The sequence below is a fragment of the Schistocerca cancellata genome, chromosome 5 (assembly GCF_023864275.1).
Source record: "Schistocerca cancellata isolate TAMUIC-IGC-003103 chromosome 5, iqSchCanc2.1, whole genome shotgun sequence".
Lineage (NCBI taxonomy): Eukaryota > Metazoa > Arthropoda > Insecta > Orthoptera > Acrididae > Schistocerca > Schistocerca cancellata.
Genome location: NC_064630.1, coordinates 102933910 through 102955217, shown reverse-complemented (window position 1 = coordinate 102955217; position 21308 = coordinate 102933910). Strand labels below are relative to the sequence as shown.

General features: G+C 35.7%; 1 protein-coding gene across 1 annotated transcript in view; it reads right to left on the bottom strand.

Annotated features, from left to right (window-relative positions):
* LOC126188176 (beta-mannosidase-like) overlaps window positions 1–21308 on the bottom strand; it is a 317638-nt gene that overhangs the window by 46654 nt on the left and 249676 nt on the right. The window contains exons 10-11 of the mRNA XM_049929697.1: window positions 20238–20515; window positions 6651–6798 (exon numbers count right to left, since the gene is read on the bottom strand). Of these exons, the coding sequence (XP_049785654.1) occupies window positions 6651–6798; window positions 20238–20515 (426 nt within the window). The remainder of the gene's footprint in view (window positions 1–6650; window positions 6799–20237; window positions 20516–21308) is intronic.

Below are 21308 nucleotides of genomic sequence, written 5' to 3'. Positions count from 1 at the left end.
TTGTAGAAATGGAGAAAAGGATACTGTAATGTAAACAATTTTAGACCTATTTCTATGTAATCAGTGTTTGCTAAAGTTATTGAAAAGGCTGTGTATGTAAAGGTAATTGATCATTTGCTAAAGTTATTGAAAAGGCTGTACATGTAAGGATAACTGATCATTTTACATCAAACGATTTGCTATCAAATGTACAGTTCAGCTTTAGACATCATGTAACAACTGAAAATGCTATATTCTCTTTTCTCTGTGAGGTACTGGATGGGTTAAACAAAAGGTTTTGTATGCTGGGCATATTTTTTTTATTTAACTAAGGCATTTGATTGTGTTACTCATAAAGTATTGCTCCAGAAGTTGGACCATTACAGAATACGGGAAGTAACTCACAATTGGTTCACCTCTTACTTTAGCAACAGACAACAAAATGTCATTGTTTACAATGTTGAGAATGGCTGTGATGTGAGGTCCTAGTGGGGTGCAGTCAAGTGGGGGGGGGCAGTCAGTGTTGGGGCCACTACTGTTCCTTATTTATGTAAATGATATGTCCTCTAGTATTACGGATAACTCTAAAATATTTCTGTTTGCTGATAACACTTGCTTGGTAGTAAAGGATGTTGTATGCAACATCAACCCAGTTTCAAATAGAGCAGTTCATGACCTAAGTTCATGGCTTGTAGAAAATAAACTAACACAAAATCACAGTAAGACTCAGTTTTTACAGTTTCTAACACACAATTCAACAAAACCTGACATTTTAATTTCACAGAATGGGCATATGATTAGTGAAACTGAACAGTTCAAATTCCTAGGTGTTCAGATAGATAGTAAACTGTCATGGAAAGCCCACATTAAGGATCTTTTTCAAAGACTTAATGCTGCCATTTTTACTATTCGAATGTAATCTGAAGTGAGTGATTTTCTACACAAAAATTATTCTACCTTGCTTATTTTCATTCCCTTATGTCATATGGTATTATATTTTGGGGTAACTCTTCCCATTCTAAAAGGATATTTTTGGCTTATAAATGGGCGGTTTGGGCAATAAGTGGTGTATGTTCACGAACCTCTTGTCGAACCCTCTTCACTAGTCTGGGTATTTTGACACTGCCCTCTCAATATATATATTCTTTACTGTCATTTCTTCTTAACACTATCAGCTTATTGCCAAGAATTAGCAGCTTTCACTCCATTAATACTTGGCAGAAATCCAACCTGCATTTGGATTGGACTTCCTTAACTCTTGTGCAGAAAGGTGTGTAGTGTACTGCTGCATCCATTTTCAATAAGCTACCATAAGAATTCAAAAAACTAGCAGTAATCCATGTGCTTTCAAATTGAAATGGGTCACTCCTTCTATTCTGTCGAGGAGTTACTTGAAAAATTAAGCAGATTCTTTTTGTATTGTTGATTGCATTGACTTAAACTTAAGGAATGACTTTTTTCAGGTTCATAAACATTTTATTTTTTATCTGTTCTTTTATGTTGTAATTTCATGTACTGACATGTTCCATGACCTTGGAGATTTGCTCCTCAATTTGGTCCCCCGTGCAAATAAAAAGAAATAAATTAAATCTTGACAGGAAAGGTTATATTGCAGATGTGCTGAAATGGTTTAGTATGTCTGATTGTACTTTTGTAGGAACACCTCTGGAGGCTGGATTAAGGCTTTTGGATGTGCAGGGCTATAAGGTTCATGTGCCATACGTGGATCTTGATGGATGTTTGCTGAATATCAGTACTAATGCAAGACCTGACATATCTCGTGCAGCAATCGTTTTAAGCCAGTCTAATTATAAGTTCAATAGCATGCTTTGGAGAGCAGCATAAAGAGTCCTTCATTGTCTCAAGGGCACTCTGAGGTAAGTATTCAATACAGGACTCATTGTTCTGAGCTAAATATTCAATACAGTATTCAGTAACCATAAAGCTTTAATAATGACCATCACCATTGGAGCAGGACACACAAACAACTACAAACTAAATGTCAAATGTAAGCTCTTTAAATAGGAAAGCATAAACCACTTTAATTCATTATTATGCAGTGAAGATTGGTCTGCTGTCTATGAAATGCAAAAAACTGGGTACAAAATTCAACACGGTTCTAGAAAACTTATACAGAATTTCCTCTAAAAATCATAACTATCTGAAATAATGCAAGAGGCAAGTGTTGAATTACTACAGGAATTAAAACATCTTGCCAGAAAAAAAGAGAACTGCACCAAATCTGTATGGAAAGTAACATCATAGCAGATATGCATACTCAATATAAAAAAATACACAAAATTTTACAAAAGTCATAAAACAGGCAAAATTATAGATTCAAAAAAGATTCCACAATTAAATTAAAAGCCATGTGGAACATAATAAAAAAGGAAATTGACAAAAATAGGAAACCTAATGAGAGTACAGTCTTTTTACATAACAATAACTATATTACAGAGCCAAGTAAAACAGAAAATACAGGGTGAGCACAAAGTCTTACCCTCATTATAAACATTTATAACAGAATAATCATTTGACAGTATAAGTTACATTTGATGCCATTACATAGGTTAGTGTTACTAGTTGTTGTAACAAATAGATGGCGCTAGTGCTCCACAACACTGATGTGGTCTGTTAGGTCATGTTAGTTGTTGGCAGAATGGTGTCGAAGAAGAAAAAAGCACAATGTGTGCTTTGGTATCACAAAACAAAATTGCCCATCAGTGTTCAGCATAAATTTTGGGCTTCTTATGGATGCAGCCCTCCTGATAGTAAATCAATAAAGTGATGGTATACAAAGTTTAACAAAACAGGCAATGTTGAGTATCATCGTCAATGTGGCAGGCCTCATGTGAGTCATGCAACTGTTGATCATGTCTGGCAATTGTTTCAATGGAGTCCATCTAAATCAACTCGTCAAGCATCATGTGAACTTCAAATACCACAAGCAAGTGTAGTGAAGGTTTAGGCTGCATGCTTACAAGGTGCAAATCTTGCAGGCCTTGCAACTGAATGATTTGCTGACATGGGCTGAATTTGCAACTGAGATTCTCAACAGGATTGATGTCACTAATGTTTACTTAAATCACATATGCTTCACTGATGAATCCACCTTTCATGTCAGTGGAATGGTAAACAGGCATAATGTCCATATATGGGGTTCAGAGTCTCCACATGCTACTGTACAGTTACAGTGAAAAAGTGAATGTTTGGTGCGGCCTCATACATAACAAGGTTTCTGGACGTTTTTCTTCATGGAAAAATCCATTCCTGCTAACATTTACTTCAACATTTTGCAACAGTCCATTGCCCCACAGTTAGAAGAATATCAACTGTGGATACTTTTCCAGCAAAATGAAGCATCCCCCCACTGGGCTTTGATAGTGCGTGATTTCCTGGATGAAACATTTCTGGATCAGTGGATTGGAAGGAATGGTCCAACACCCTGGCCAACCCACTCTCCAGACATTATGCCCCTTGACTTTTTTTTCTGGGGATATATCAAGGACAGAGCCTTTGTCACACCAGTTGCTGATGTCAACTAACTGAAGGCTAGGATACAAGCTGCTGTGAGTACTGTGACAGAACACATGTTACAAAACACCTGACAGGAACTGGAATACCTCCTCAACATTCTCTGAGCTACCAAGGGAGCACACTTTGAGGTTTACTAATGTAAGTGGTCTTAAAAAAAAACTACTAACACTAACCTATGTAACGGTATCAAAGGTAAATTATTATGCCAAACAGTGGAAAACAAGGCCAACAACTGTAAATTATCAATGTATGTGACTCATGTAAGCCCCTGCTGTTATAAGCTGTTATAGATAAAAGAAGGACATACTCTACAAAAGTTGATAGTGTACCCAGCAGAATCTCACAGCTATCCCTTCACGTTATAATTGACCCCCTTTTTCACATGCGTAACTGCTTTTTAGAGTTGGGCATCTTTCCTGATCACCTAAAATCATCCAAAGTTATTCCTATTTTTAAAGCTGGTGACAAAGATAAAGTAATAAGCTATTGCCCCATTACAACACCAACATGTTTTTGAAAATTATTGTAAAAATAATGTACAATAAGTTAATAAAGTTTATGAACAAAAATGGAGTATTAGGCAGTTCTCAACAGGCTTCTGAAGTAAGAATCCATCTGAGACAGCAGTCTAGGAATGCATAACCACTGTTTTAAAAGCCATTGATGAAAAACAACAAACAACATGTTTTTAGACTTAAGTAAAGCTTTTGTCATGGTGTATGACAGAGCTCTTTTAAGTAGCTTCAGCACTATGATATTAGGGAATTATCAAATGAATGGATTCATTCATTTCTCAGTGACTGCAAGCAAAAGGTATGCTTTAGGCATGTAGGTGACAAAGTATATACAGTCTCAGGATACGTGTTACAAGAATACCCAATCACCTATGGGGTATCTTAGGGGTCAGTAATGGGACTTCCTCTTTTCCTGATTAATATCAATGATCTGGAGTTCATGTTGAATCACACAAAATAATTCTATTTGCTAATGATACAACAATACCAGTAAAAGTGGGAAAATGAAGATATCCAACAAGAAGTAAACTCCATTACAATCAACCAAGTAAATGGTCAACAATAAATCAACATATAACAAACAACAGGAAAAAAGTGTCATTAAAGTTTTGTAATTGTTGAAACAACACCTTGCATTATCTAGATATCATGATCAATGAACAGTTTATTGTGAATAAAAAGGCAACAAAATTTCTTGGCATTTGGATTCAAAGTGACATAAACTGAGACAAACAGATTGAACAAAATAATGTGAAGCTGACTACTAGCTGTTATCCTTCAAGAGCTCTAAAAGGACCCATGCGTAGATGCACATCTGCTAATGTGTGTGTCTATTATACATCTACATATTTCAATGCACATTTAAAGTGTGGACTAATACTCTGGGGTAATACACCAGCAGCTCTGTGACCTTCAAAACCCAAAAAAGAGCCATTAAGATTATTACAGGGAGCAAAAAAAAGTAATTGTAAATGATTATAATTAAAAAAAAAATGAGACTTGCGTACTCCAAAGATTAGATTAAAATCTAACCTACATTTACTCCCAGTCAACACAGGCTTGTATCAGAAAGGTACATGCTATATGGGAATAAAAGTGTTCAATAAATTTCCAAATGATTCATAATGTATACTAAGTGCCAATGTTTTTAAAATATCTATTAGAGATTATCTACACTACTACTACCACTGTTTCTGTTCAGTAAGTTAATACTTGAACTACAATAAATGTGATTTATAACATGTAGAACTACATACAATCTAGAAAATTGTTCTCTGTAATGGTTAAAGTTAAGTCCACTGTATTACATATGATCAAAGGAATAATTGATTAAATAATTGGCATCATGTTTAACTAGCAGATTTTGAAGATCTGCATGTAACTGGTTTTGTTCACTAATATGTTGTAGATGACTGAACCATTGGGTTGTTGCAACATGCGAGTGGTTTTTATTTTGGGAAAAATATAGTTTCCAAGGACAGCAAAAAACTGAAAGACATTGCCACTTCAACAACTATGCTAAACATGTGGCTTTAAATTCTACAGCCAAAGAGGTAGTGTATTTGGGATGGTTGGCAGGGCAATTGCTAAATAATAAGCATCAAAATCATGTTATCATTTTTCATGATAGATAATGTTCTATTAGGCTGTCACAATAGCCTGTGCTGCATTCTAGATTAAAACATGTTTGTGTGAGAGGACATTTTATTAGAAAACATAAGAAAAGAAGTGAGATTTTTGTCAAGTACTTGCAGTAGAAGGAGATGCCTGCTAATGTAATAGCTAAGCCACTTGCTAGGGAGTAACACTTGTATCTCATAAGTTGAAACTGTTGCAAGATTAAGTGATAGTGTTGTTACGTTGGTAATCTGACACCTTATACAATCCTTGCTGGAACCTACTACGAGGCATTGGACTAATTTAGTGTTGATGTTACTTTGTCTTCTTTGTATTAATGTGATATTGATGTGTGAATACAAGTATTGTGAACAATGCAATTATTATTTAGCCATACCATTAAAACATCAGCACATTCTAACAGACTTTCCTCATTTAACATTTTTGCTTTCTACTTTTTAGATGAGCTTCAGAGTTTAAGACAAAGGAAAACAAAATAAAGTATAGGTTATTATCTTTCTACTTAAACAAGAACAATGTTTCCCTTTCAGCTTGGAAAGAAGTGCTTCTCACCATAGATTCAATAACAAAAGACTTGGAATAAAATGTTGATTTTCTATAAGACAAGAAGATAAGACTGATATATCATTAATAATATTTGAATTATTTTATTTCCTGCTTCTATTTATAACACATATCATGAATGTTTTGCAAAGTATGCTCATACTGAATTTGCAATAAGTTTATTTTTTTTTTTTTTAATTGAAGGGTGAAGGATTTTGTAATAATATGGGTTTTTAACTGAAAGCAAGTTGAGATATAAAGATAAGAAATTGCATTCTTTTATAACATTTGTGCTACTTTAAAGGAGTATAAACTGCTCTAGAGTCTTTTTTGTGATTAAATTTCAATTACAGAACTTAATATTTGCAGTGTACAAGCAACAAATCTAATTTTTTAGGTGCAAGTTTGTAGTTTGTGATTTATAATTGTTGTGTTTACCTATGGAAGACCATGATGGAGCCTCCCAAATGTCATTCAGTTGCCAGTACAATGCCCCCATTGTATATCCTTCTCCAGCATCGGTAAGCTTATTACGATTCCTTCTGTAGTGCTCTGTTTCCACCTTTGTCGACATTGCCTGGTTAATCTGGAGAAATTAAAATGCAGTGAGTTGCTTTCCTTAGCTCATTTAAATTCTGAAACATTGTGTAATACATAAAACACTAATAATTTACATTATTTCAGGTTAAAAAATATGCAGACATTTCAAATGTAGTAACTGTTTCATAGAAGTAAATTATATCAAATTTAGGATCATTATCCATGCTAGAATTCATGTTGGTATCCAAATGTAAATTAATTATCTGATAAGAAAAGAAGTGTAACTATCTAAAACAGGCCTGGAGAAGCATGGTCCCCAGGCCATTCCCCTCTAGTGAGTGCTTTCCACTCCCACACAAATTATATAGTGACATCACAGCCTCCATCCACACCAGCCATTTGCAGGGACAACTTTCATGGACTTTGGGAAAGTGAGCTCTACATATGCCTTATATGCAAAAAAACTATAATGCATCCAATATGGTACTAAAACTTTGATTTTTATTTAATTTTTTGTCTCAAACTCTTGTACTCACATTAATTAGATATTTGAGTATTTAAGTTGGATTTATGTAACTCAGTCTTACCAATTTCTACACTATTGATTTCAGCTTGTGCTGTAGCAAAATGTAGTTGAAATTCCAATGATTTACTGGTCGCTGCATTACAACGAGCAGATTTACTATAATTCATTTAAGAAAATGTTATTTTACAAATGTTTGTTGATATGAAAAATATTTTATTTTAAGAGCAAAGTCTATGACTTTTCAGTATTGACCTTGTGACTTCTAAAATTGGAGTATCTATGTTCCACATCCTGGAGGACCTCCTCACTACGGATCATTTGGAATGAAAGTAAATCTAATCTAATCTAAATCTAATCTTTCTATTCTGGACAGCATGAATGGATAATTTGGTAAAGTGAACACTTCTTAGTGCACAGCACTTCTAACATTTCCAAGACTAATTTTCATTGGATTATTAAAGAAAATGGTATCCACCTCCACAGATTTAAAATGATTATGAAACTCATTTGAGACATTACCAATAACGGAAGTAAATCTTGAAAATTTTACTTTCAAGTATATTTGGTTCAGTTCACAGCATCTCAGGAAATGACACAAGATTTACTTTTTTAGTTGCAGTTTAGACATTGTAAATTTACAACATAAGCCATTAATAATCCTAAACATATAAGAAGTAGTGCATTAATTTCCATGCTAACATGAATTCAAATTACTGAAATAATCTGTCAAATTTTTAGTAGGGTTAATAACGATAAAAAATGAATATGTTTTCAAATCCCCTAATATCCAATTTTACTTCTTTATGAGAAAACTTGAAACTTCTTTTCTGGGTGCATGTTGTGTCAACTTGTTCTCAAATTGTTTAAATTTTCAATGGGATGGTGATCAATTTCCTCCATGTATTATATTCATAATTTTTGTTAGATCTTTCAAGCATATCACAGATGATTCAGTTAAACTCTTTTCTTTAAGACTCAGTGGTTCAGGTAACCCTTCTATTCATCATTCATCATGATAGTGATAGTCATGTGTTGCTTCATGGAGTGGAGAGAAATTTCAAGCAAGATTAGTATCTATGCTCTAACTCAAGCACTTTTTACATACTGGTATGAAACATTAGTGTTTGGCATCACAACTGCTTTGAGATTAGTACTTCATATGCCACTCCTCACTGAAAACAGTTTTCAGTATTCTTTGTTTTTGACATTCTGAAGAAAGGAAATAGAGGAACAGTCACAGAAATAACCAGAATTAAAGCCAGAGCATTGGCCATAATAATAACCAAAGTGACAACCTGAAAGATAGGGCAATACTAAGGAGAGTAAATCTAAATATGAGTAAATGTGTGAGACAAAACAGTGGAAGACATGCTGCCCCACTCAACTGCTGATAAATAAATGAACCAAAGGCTGTGACCAGGCCATGATGATGCTACACAAATAGAATTGGAGTAGGATGTGCTCACTGGCAAGCCGTGCTTTTCCAGGTTTGATATAACCTTATGAAACAGCCTGCAGGTGCTTCTTGTGATACAGATGGGTAGAGAGAGTGGGAAATTGTCTGGTCACTCTTCAGTTTACAGATAGGCTATAGCTAGTATTGTGAACAGGAATTTGGTACTGATGGAGTAAAATACCACAGAGTCCCATAATTTAAAATTTCTCCTGGATTGACTGGGAAAAATATAAAGGAGCTGCCACCTTGCTGTACTTTCTTCAAGCATGAGTGTGCAGATGTGCGCTTTGCAACAAAGCTTTACTCTCACTTCCTGCAATGTTCACTTTTGTTGATAAAGGATAACCATGGAAGAACCCAATACATGACCAGAACTTCATCACTAGACCAATGGAAAATCATCTTTTACTGCCAGTTAAAATCTCAAATACTAATTTTGACAAAGTGGGACTAGATACTGTCAAGTATCTGTAGACAAAATACAAAATAGTGAGTAATTTCGAGTGTAATTATCACATAAAACAAATTGTAGGAAAAGGAAATGTCAGTGTGGAATCTATTGGAGGTTGAATCTATTAGAAGACACCTAAGGAAATGTAAATGAAGAAGTGGATTGCAAAACACTCATTTGACTGATTTGTGAATAAGACTTGAGAGTCTTGGGGCCTTATCAGATTCAACTAACAGAAAAGAGACACAGAGAGAGAAGATTCACCAAAGAATGTCACATTTCATCATGAGTTCGTTTAGTGTGTGCAAGCACATGATGGACATTTATATCAAACTCCAGTAGCTGATGTGACAAGAAAGGTGTTATGCATTGCAGAGAAGTGTTGCTGTTAAAATTCTAACAACATACATTTTAAGAAGAAATAGATAACATATTATGTATCCCATCTCTCTCTCAAAAAGCTTATGACAAGAAACTAAGAGAAATTAGAAGAAAGATTAAGGAAAGGCAAACCTACATTTCTAGCATTTGTAGACTTAGAGAAAGCTTTTGACAATGTTGACTGGAATACTCTCTTTCAAATTCTAAAGGTAGCAGGGGTAAAATACAGGGAGCAAAAGGCTATTTACAATTTGTACAGAAACCAGATGGCAGTTACAAGAGTCGAGGGACATGAAAGGGAAGCAGTGGTTGGGAAGGGAGTAAGACAGGGTTGTAGCCTCTCCCCAATGTTATTCAATCTGTATATTGAGCAAGCAGTAAAGGAAACAAAAGAAAAATTCGGAGTAGGTATTAAAATCCATGGAGAAGAAATAAAACTTTGAGGTTCGCCGATGACATTGTAATTCTGTCAGAGACAGCAAAGGACTTGGAAGAGCAGTTGAACGGAATGGATGGTGTCTTGAAGGGAGGATATAAGATGAACATCAACAAAAGCAAAACGAGGATAATGGAATGTAGTCGAATTAAGTCGGGTGATGTTGAGATTATTAGATTAGGAAATGAGACACTTAAAGTAGTAAAGGAGTTTTGCTATTTGGGGAGCAAAATAACTGATGATGGTCGAAGTAGAGAGGATATAAAATGTAGACTGGAAATGGCAAGGAAAGCATTTCTGAAGAAGAGAAATTTGTTAACAGCGAGTATAGATTTAAGTGTCAGGAAGTCATTTCTGAAAGTATTTGTATAGAGTGTAGCCATGTATGGAAGTGAAACATGGACGGTAAATGGTTTAGACAAGAAGAGAATAGAAGCTTTCGAAATGTGGTGCTACAGAAAAATGCTGAAGATTAGATGGGTAGATCACATAACTAATGAGGAAGTATTGAATAGGATTGGGGAGAAGAGAAGTTTGTGGCACAACTTGACCAGAAGAATGGATCGGTTGGTAGGACATGTTCTGAGGCATCAAGGGATCACCAATTTTGTACTGGAGGGCAGCATGGAGGGTAAAAATCGTAGGGGGAGACGAAGAGATGAATACACTAAGCAGATTCAGAAGGAAGTAGGTGGCAGTATGTACTGGGAGATGAAGAAGCTTGCACAGGATAGAGTAGCATGGAGAGCTACATCAAACCAGTCTCAGGACTGAAGACCACAACAACAACATGTAAGCTCTTTGACAGTCACACTTCACACAATTTGTATATGGAGCAGTAAAAGGGGGAAAATGAGAATAATACCAAGAACACCCTCCCCAATACACATTGAGGTGGCTTGCAGAGTGTAAATGGAGGTGTAGATAGATGTTTTGACCCATAGATTAGATTAGATTAGATTTACTTTCATTCCAATTGATCCACAGTGACGAGGTCCTCCAGGATGTAGAACATATCAGAAAAATAACAATAAATGACAAATATTTACAACTCAAACAAATAAGCTCATGTACCATTCCACAGATCCCAAGTGGAATGATCATCATTTTTTAATGAACACTATATGAAAGAATCATTTTACAAATACTAATCCACTGAATTTAAAATTTAAAAAAAGTTTTTTTAAATTTATTTATAAGGTAATAAACGTGTAATACAACTACTGAAATGGTGCAGAAGTTAGATTGTACTTACACACACACACACACACACACACACACACACACACACACACACACACTTATTTACAATGAACACATTACTGCACTGAAACTGTGCAGAAGTTATATTGTACTTATGTATATACACACACAAATCAATTGGTTCTACTGAGAAATTCATCAATGGAGTAGCAGTTGGCCACCAATAAATCCTTTAGGCTTCTCTTAAACTGATTTTCATTGCTTGTTAAGCTTTTTATGGCTGCTGTCAAGTTATTGAAAATGTGTGTTCCTGAATAATGCACACCTTTTTGTACAAGACTACGTGACTTTAAATCCTTGTGAAGATTATTCTTATTTCTAGTATTGATTCCATGAATTGAGCTGTTGGTTTGAAAAAAATTATATATATTTTTAATGACAAATTTCATTAAAAATAAGTATATTGGGAAGCAGTAGTTAGTATCCCTAGTTCCCTAAACAGGCTTCTGCAGGACGTTCTTGAGTTCACACCACATATAACTCATACTGCACGTATTTGTGTCTGAAAAACTTTAGCTTGGCTTGATGAATTACCCAAAAAATTTAATAAAATTGCAGCCAAATAGCTATATACAGTTACTTTGCTTGACATTTTACATTTACATTTTACATTTTTGCATATTCATTTATCAATTTCACTCTTTTACTGCACAGTTCTATGTGATATCGTTCACAGGCTTCGTTACACAGTTCACATACACGTGTTGTGGATGGGTCGTGATAAGTTTTGTTTTTGCAGATTAGATGAGGAAAGCCGTGAATAGAAAGTCTAGTTACGACATGTCACTGTTCGAAGTTTGGTGCTGTCCATGAGTGGTTCGTCATTGCTTTGGTGCCATAAAACTCCGGCCATATTTTTTCTCGTTTGTCCTCCATGATCTTCAGTTGCTTTCTGGAAGCCCTGGTGTGTGGCATCATATATCGAAGTCTGATGTCTTCAATTAGGAATGTCTCTCTCGCTAGCAGGTACAATGGTATAGATCTTGTTGTCTTTGAGAGACCTAGTGCTCTTTTTAGATAGGTCGATTTTACCTTTTCTAGTGTTTCTAGATTTTTTCTGTCAGGTGGTCCCATACAACCTCCATCCCATAGGCCAGGATTGGCAAGATTTTTGTGTTGAATAATCTCATGGCTGTTTCTAGACTGAGTAGACGGATGTTTTTGATGTCCTGTATTGCTATTACCCAAAAAACTAATCCCGTATGACATTATGGAATGAAAGTAAGCATAGTACACCAGCTTTTTCATTTTTATATCCCCTATGTCTGACACAATTCACATGGCAAATAGAGATTTGTTAAGACGCTTCAGCAGTTCTGTGGTGTGCTTTTCCCAGTTGAATTTATTATCAAGCTGTAATCCTAAGAATTTAACACTGTCCACTTCTTCTATCTGCTTGTCATCATATGTTAGGCATATACTCGTGGGACACCCCTTACAAGTTCTGAACTACATTTAGTGTGTTTTTTCAAAGTTTAGTGACAAGAAATTGGCAAGGAACCAGTGATTAATGTCCAAAAATATTTTATTAGCTGATCTTTCTAAGACTACACTTGATTTGCTATTTATTGCAATGTTTGTATCATCAGCAAACAAAACAAACTTGGCATCTGGTAATGTTACTGATGAAAGGTCATTGATATACACAAGAATAAGTAAGGGCCCTAAAATGGAACCTTGTGGGACCCCACATGTAATTAGTTCCCAGTTGAATGATGTCCGATAGCTTGATATATGTCTCTTTCCTAATAACACCCTTTGTTTCCTGCCAGAGATACAAGATTTGAACCATTTTGCAGCATTTCCTGTTACACTATAATATTCTAATTTACTTAAAAGGATATTGTGATTATACAGTCAAATGCCTTTGACAGATCACAAAATATACCAGTTGCCTGCAATTTTTTATCTAATGAATTAAGCACATTTTCACTGTAAGTGTGGATAGCCTTCTCAACATCAGAATCCTTTAGAAATCCGAACTGTGACTTTGACAGTATGTTACATGATCTAATTTGGTTATAAAGCCGATTGTACCTTACTTTTTCTAAATTTTTGAGAATGCTGGCAAAAGTGAAATTGGACGGAAATTTGATGCTATTTCTTTATCTCCCTTCTTAAACAGTGGCTTAACTTCAGCATAATTTAACTATTCAGGAAATATTCCACTGATAAATGATCGGTTACACAGATAGCTTAAAATGTTACTTAACTCAGAATCACATTCTGTAATTAGCTTTGTTGCTATTTCATCATACCCACTAGATGTTTTTGATTTTAAAGATTTTATGATGGACATTATTTCTACTGGGGTAGTGAGGGTCAAATTCATATTATGGAAGTTACTTGAAATGTCTGGTCTGAGGCATTCCATAGCAGCATCTACAGAGCCAGACAACTCCATCTTTTCAGTAAAGTTATGAAATGTTTGTTAAAAAGTTCTGCAACACTATACACATCTGTCACCAATGTATCATTTACTCGTAATGATATTTGTCCCTCTTCATGTCTGGTTCTACCGGTCTCCTCCTTCACTATATCCCATATTGTCTTTATTTTGTTATCTGATATGACTATCTTTTCCTGTAATATATTTGCTTTGATGTCTGTATTACAGTCTTTAATATTTTGCAGTATTTCTTGTAATGTGCTATAGCATGAACATCGGAACTGTTTTGGATTGACAGATACAGTTTTCTTTTTGTTTTACAAGATACCCCTATTCTTGCATAATCCATGGCTTCTTTTAGACTTAGCTCTAACCTTGGTAAGTTTTTGGGGAAAAGATTATTCAAATAAGGTAAGCACTTTATTAGCAAAAGTGTTATATTTTTCATTCATGCCATGAGCACTATAAACAGCAGTCCAGAGAATGTCTCTGAGGAGTGTCCTAAAATAATCAGTTTTTAGTTTATTGATTACCCTCTTGAGCTCAGATTTAACCGATTTTATATCCTGTTCAGTGTTAACATTTAACAGAAGGAACTGCATGTCATGATCTGAGAAGCCATTTGGTTTTGTAATATAATTTTGTTCATTGGACTTTTCTATAAAGATATTATCAATGGCTGTTTGTGAGCAATTGGCTACCCTAGTGGGGAACTTTACAGTGGGAATTAAGTTGAATGATAGTGTTACTAACTCAAATAAGTTCTTATTGGGAGAGTCTTTAAGGAAATCTACATTGAAATCACCAGCAACCACTATTTCTTTGTTTTTGGTTGTTCAATGGCCCATTACAGCTTCAAGGTGGTTTACGAACAGATTAAAGTTACCTGCAGGTGCTCGATATACACTTAATATTATGAAGGATTTTTTGTGAAATTCAACTTCTGTTGCACATACTTCCATATGCTGTTCTAGGCAAAATTTATGAATGTTTATGTTCTTAAATTTATGACAGTTCCTGATGAACGTGGCAACTCCTACTTTCTCCACTTCTGATCTACAAAAGTGAGACGCTAACCTAAACCCTATAACACTTAAAAGTTTTATACCAGTGGTCACATGATGTTCAGAGAGGCAGATTATGTCAGCTGGGTTTGAAGATTCTAATTCGTCTATGCAGATAATTAATTCATTAATTTTATTTCTCAGTCCTCGAATATTTTGATGCAATAAGATAGCTGACATTTCACCATTGACTGAGTTAAAATTGGGTAGAGTTAAAATATCTGATGACTGTTGAAAATTCTTAACCAATGGCTGTTTGTGCTGATGTAATGAGCTAGAATTATGTTTTTTTGGTTTCTTTCTAAAACTGAAGGTTTGTCTCAGTCCTAACCTCTCTTAAAATTTGGTTTCTTTCTGTCCTCATTACCATAAAAAGGGTCTTTTCTGAACCCTATAACCACTGGTATTTTATCACTCATGATAGTGCCTGCCCCCTTTAACTTTCCTGCTATTTTCCCAGCCAGTTTATCCTTCCCCTTCCTGTTGAGGTGAAGGCCATGCCTAGTATAATCCCACCTATTGAGAGAATCGACAGGAACCACACCAATGTGTGACCCTGCACCCGACATAAGCAACCGTTCCAACTCCAAATTAACTCTCCTGACAGAAGGGTTCAAATGAGGTCGGTCATGGTGCCCAAGAACAGATACAATCTCATCACTAATATGCTTCGATGCTGATGCAATCTTTGCCAGGTCACACTCTATACTGTACCCAGGATCTCTGTCAATACTATTACCTGCCCCACCCATTATAACCATGGTGTCTTCCCTAGTGAAATCTTTGCAAAATGATCCTAAATCCTCTGTCACCTGCTCCAGACCAGCACTATGTTTAAAAAAATTGGTGACCTGGTATTCTGGTCTTAGTTCATCCTGCAAAAGTTGGCCAACACCTCTTCCACGGGAACTACCTAACAACAACACTTCCTTTCTCTTAACTGATTTCCCTACTTTCTTGTTTTTCAATTTTCTGCTGAAAGTTTGTTGTGCCCTGTCTACACCTGCAACTGCTTGAGGCTCACCAGTTTCTAACTGAAGCAACAGGTCAAATCTATTTTCCACATTCACCATGAAGCTGTCAGATAAAGTTCTAGGCCTGTTCCTCTACATCTACCTCTACATTTATACTCCGCAAGCCACCCAACAGTGTATGGCGGAGGGCACTTTACGTGCCACTGTCATTACCTCCCTTTCCTGTACCTGTCGTGTATGGTTCGCAGAAAGAACAACTGCCAGAAAGCCTCTGTGCACACTCGAATCTCTCTAATTTTACATTCGTGATCTCCTCAGGAGGTATAAGTAGGGGGAAGCAATATATTTGATACCTCATCCAAAAACGCACCCTCTCGAAACCTGGACAGCAAGATACATGGCGATGCAGAGCGTCTCTCTTGCAGAGTCTGCCACTTGAGTTCGCTAAACATCTCTGTAATGCTATCATGATTACCAAATAACCCTGTGACACAAAATGCACCACTCTTATTTGGATCTTCTCTATCTCCTCTGTCAACCCGACCTGATACGGATCCCACATTGATGAGCAATACTCAAGTATAGGTTGAACGAGTGTTTTGTAAGCCACCTCCTTTGTTGATGGACTACATTTTCTAAGGACTCTCCCAATGAATCTCAACCTGGCACCCACCTTACTAACAATTAATTTTATATGATCATTCCACTTCAAATAGTTCCACACGCATACTCCCAGATATTTTACAGAAGTAACTGCTACCAGTGTTTGTTCCGCTATCATATAATCATACAATAAAGGATCCTTCTTTCTATGTATTCGCAATACATTACCTTGGTCTATGTTAAGTGTCAGTTGCCACTTACTGCACCAAGTGCCTATCTGCTGCAGATCTTCCTACATTTGGCTGCAATTTTCTAATGCTGCAACTTCTCTGTATACTACAGCATCATCTGCAAAAAGCCTCCTGTTGCCTGTTGCCACTTCCCACCTCTCTTTACTCTTCTCCCTCCTTAACCTGTCAAGATCTCCCCTAGCCTTGTCTAACTCAGCCTGAAGGGTGGCAATTTTCCCCTCCTGTTCTAGTTTCTTCCTATCTCTACTACAAATCCTGCAAAACCACTGATGAGTCTCATTTACTTCCCCTATTCGCATGCCACTACAGTCACCCACATGGAAAAAACTACAGCACCCATCACACCAAAGCCCCGACCTAACAATTCTACAGGAAGTCAAGCACTTTTCACTCATGATAAACGTTATAGTTTATTAAGAATAAGTCAGTTAAATTACAGATAAACACGAAAATATGGTTCCACAAATTTGGCGTATATGCAACTGTTTGTAAACAAAAACAACAGTGCAAAGTTTTTAGTTTTGCAAGAAGAAGTCCCTAAATTCAGTAATTCAAGAGACTGATTCACACTCAGATGTACCTTGGAGTCCAACACAGAAATTCTGCAATTTTATCTCCACAACCTAGTATTGCTGAAAAATGTGAGGGATATGGTAATGGAGCTGCTTCCACTTGTTTGAAATGGCACAGATTGTACTACCATGGCTTAGAATGTATGCTGCCTGCTTTTCTGGAAATATGATGCTGGACAAGAAACCATTCAGTCTCAGAACTTTTAGAGTGATTCTTGCATATATTTTACTTTTTTAGCTCTTGGTGATTGACAAGGGTCCACAAAACAATTTATGGAGTATGACACGAATCAATATTTTAACAAACAAAAGACATTTGTAGTGAAGGTTGAGAACTATACATATCTTCAATGATAAACTGAATACAGATGAAAAAAAATGAATAAATTAGAGGACTACAGACTAAGTAGAAATCACTTTGTACTCTATTTCAAGAAAATCCAACAGTTTCACCCTAAGGGCCTACTGCAGCAAAGACAATTGAAAAGCAAGATGAACAAGGCTCCTGTGATCACAATTAAAGTTTAATCACAATTACATTGTCTCTACACTGAACCAACATTAAATGCCAATTAGCAAAAAAAAAAAAAAAAAAAATTCAGCTAACTGGGAATTTTACCATGATTAACTCTGTCTGTTACAAGGAAAGTACCCATTATACTTTCAAGATAATAATAATAATCACTCTTTCTGGTGATTATAGTGCTTTACAGTTTGTTGTTGTAATGCAGGTATTATTACTGGAATGTGGACAGAAAGAAAAGAATGCTGAATTTCTAAAAATTTGAAACTGAAATCCTTTTAGGGCTGGTTGGCTGTGATCAGAAAATTTTAGAATGAAAAAAAAAAGGATGCTCCATGTTTTGCTGTGTGGTGAAAGGTTTCTGCTTTATGCATAGTGTATGTAATACAAATAGAGTGTTAATCACTTATAAATGGTGTACATCTGTAAGGTGGAATCAACCATTTCCACAAATTCTGCATAATTTGATTTCACTTACTGTACTTTGGCCATTGATGGTTTGACAGTTAAATGAAAAATGTGGTTTTCTATTGTGGAAAGTTCTGCATTACATCCCCAAGGAGATGGAATCATTACATGAGTACAATCCAACATACCAATGACTCCAGGAAATCCATCCATCATGCTGAAACTATTCTTCATGGAGTGTAATCCAATTTAAGAAGGAAACTTTAGATATTGTGGAGTCATTGCTGCTGTGATCCCCAACACATCACTTATAATTCTGTGAGGTATTGTACTATATAAATTAGCACTGTCATCAGTAATTATATTAAAGCACCAGTTGCATATGTCCTTAATGACATTAGAATTTTGTTTATGGACAAGACAGAGTTATTACAATAAGTATGAAATTCCAACTTATCACTGATTTGATCTAATAACCAGCACACTGTTTCTTTTGAATGACAAAATCTCTCTTCAAATTTCCAGTCACCATCATCTTCAAAAGGATTTCCTCTTTCCACAAACCCAACAACACGGTTGTCATAACAACTTACATGATAAAGATACTATATTTCTTCATCTTCTATCACATCTAAAACATCAAAATGTACTGCCATCTTAATATGGTATGTGTTTAACTGTTATCAATTCAAGATCAATGAGCCTCCAACCTCAGTCAACTTTAAACACAATCAACTCCCTTATTTAACTTTAATTGAGGTTTGTGATGTCAAATTTTGCATTGACTATGGTTAAATGTTGACTTAACAATGGTTAAAATTTAACCAACATTGGTACAGTTGACTCTAGTAATACAAGTAAGTAGGTTGTAAGTGTAGTCTCTCTCTCTCTCTCTCTCTCTCTCTCTCTCTCTCTCTCTCTCTCTCTCAGATGCTGTAACTTACCAAACGAAAGCGACATGTTTGCCTGTGTCTGTATATGTGCGGATGGATATGTGTGTGTGTGTGCGAGTGTATACCTGTTCTTTTTTCTCCCTAAGGTAAGTCTTTCCGCTCCTGGGATTGGAATGACTCCTTACCCTCTCCCTTAAAACCCACATCTTTTCGTCTTTCCCTCTCCTTCCCTCTTTCCTGATGAAGCAACCGTGGGTTGTGAAAGCTTGAAATTTGTGTGTGTGTTTTTTGTCTCTATTAACATACCAACACTTTTGTTTGGTAAGTTACAGCATCTGTGTTTTTAAATATATTTTTCCCACATGGAATGTATATACACACAAAATTCGAGCTTTCGCAACCCCTGGTTGCTTCGTCAGGAAAGAGGGAAGGAGAGGGAAAGATGAAAGCATGTGGGTTTTAAGGAAGAGGGTAAGGAGTCATTCCAATCCCGGGAGAGGAAAGACTTACCTTAGGGGGAAAAAGGACAGGTATACACTCGCGCACACACACACATATCCATCCGCACATACACAGATACAAGCAGTGTCTGTGTATGTGCGGATGGATATGTGTGTGTGTGTGTGCGCGTGAGTGTATAACTGTCCTTTTTTTTGTGTGTATGTTTGTGTTTGTTTGTGTTTGTGTTTGTTTGTGTCTGTATTGATGTGATATATACCGTGGGTTGCGAAAGCTTGAATTTTTTGTGTGTCTTTGTTTGTGTGTCTATCAACATACCAATGCTTTCTTGCAAATACAGTCCTTATATATAGTATAATCTAAATATGTAAAATAACAATATAACCAAACACTAAATACATCTTTCAGTTCTGTTTGTCCTACTGATTTTGCTGCCCATTTTTAAATGTTATATAGTTTCCAGACTTTCTCCGTCCACTCTTTCTACTGCTCTGGCATAAGCATATTCTAATTTTGAAACTGTGGAAGTCTACCGTTTTCACAGTGTTTATTTATGTGCAATTAATGCCATACTTTGTATTGGTGAAAAACAATACATCTTTATGTCTATCTGCATGTGCAGGAAGAGCTACAGAAAACAAGGGAATTGTGTTGACATAAGTGCAAAAGAAATTAAATCATAACTACGCAGCAATCTCCAAAATGTGTAGCCCCTTATAAAAGTTAATGAAAGATTATTAAAAGTATATATATCACCAAAACACAATACATATTATATGAAAAAAAATATTGGCCTGAACATCTGGGAGAAACTGTATACTATGGTAATGTGTTACCTGGCTGAAGTAAATGAAAGTTCGGAAATTTTCTTCAGTGTCATAGTCATCTGGAAGAGGAAGGTGCCTGCTTATTTGCTGAGCCATTTCCTCATAACCATTAAGATGGTGCTGTCTTCTTTGCATGAGTTCACTGCCAACACTTAGGTCTGAAGGTATTGCTATTGAAGATAATGTATAAATTGATGGTAATGATTGGAAACCATACTCAGAAGCAAACCGAGGAGTTGGGAAAGTTGTGTAGTTCCAGCCATCATCATTATAATTATAATAGTGAACTGAAACCATGAGGAAGAATGTATTATTAATGCTACCAATAATGAATTAAAAATAGAAAGTGACATACAAAAACACATAAATACATTACTCTCTCTCTCTCTCTCTCTCTCTCTCTCTCTCTCTCTCTTGCAGGCTTCATAAGTTACAAAGCATATTGAAGAAATTATTATGTATGTTAAGCTATGATACAGTATGTCATTATGTCTTACTAGATTGTACTGTGTTACATTTGCAGTATCAATAAATGTCACATCAAATATAAATATGTCTTACAATTAAAGATATAAATGAAATCAGTGAACTATAATAGATAAATGAAATAAATTGTAAATAATAATACCTATTATTGGAACTCAAATTACAGAAATGAAATTAAAAATAATAACTACAGTATATATTTCATCAACTCCTTTTGTGAGCAGACCATTCAAAACAGCACCAAAAGAAGCCTCTGTTTGATTCTTATAGAAACTACTCCTTGGATCACTGACTGATTTCAAAGACAGCCCAAGATGAGCATGTGGGAATGTGGACCACAATGAAAACCATGTATGTGCTGATGCCAATGAACAAGCTAGATTATTGAACAATTGATAAATACTCATTAACACAGAGAATGAAATGCAAGTAAGTCTACATCTACATCTACATTTATACTCCACAAGCCACCCAACAGTGTGTGGCAAAGAGCACTTTATGTGCCACTGTCATTACCTCCCTTTCCTGTACCTGTCGTGTATGGTTCGCAGGAAGAACAACTGCCAGAAAGTCTCTGTGCACACTCGAATCTCT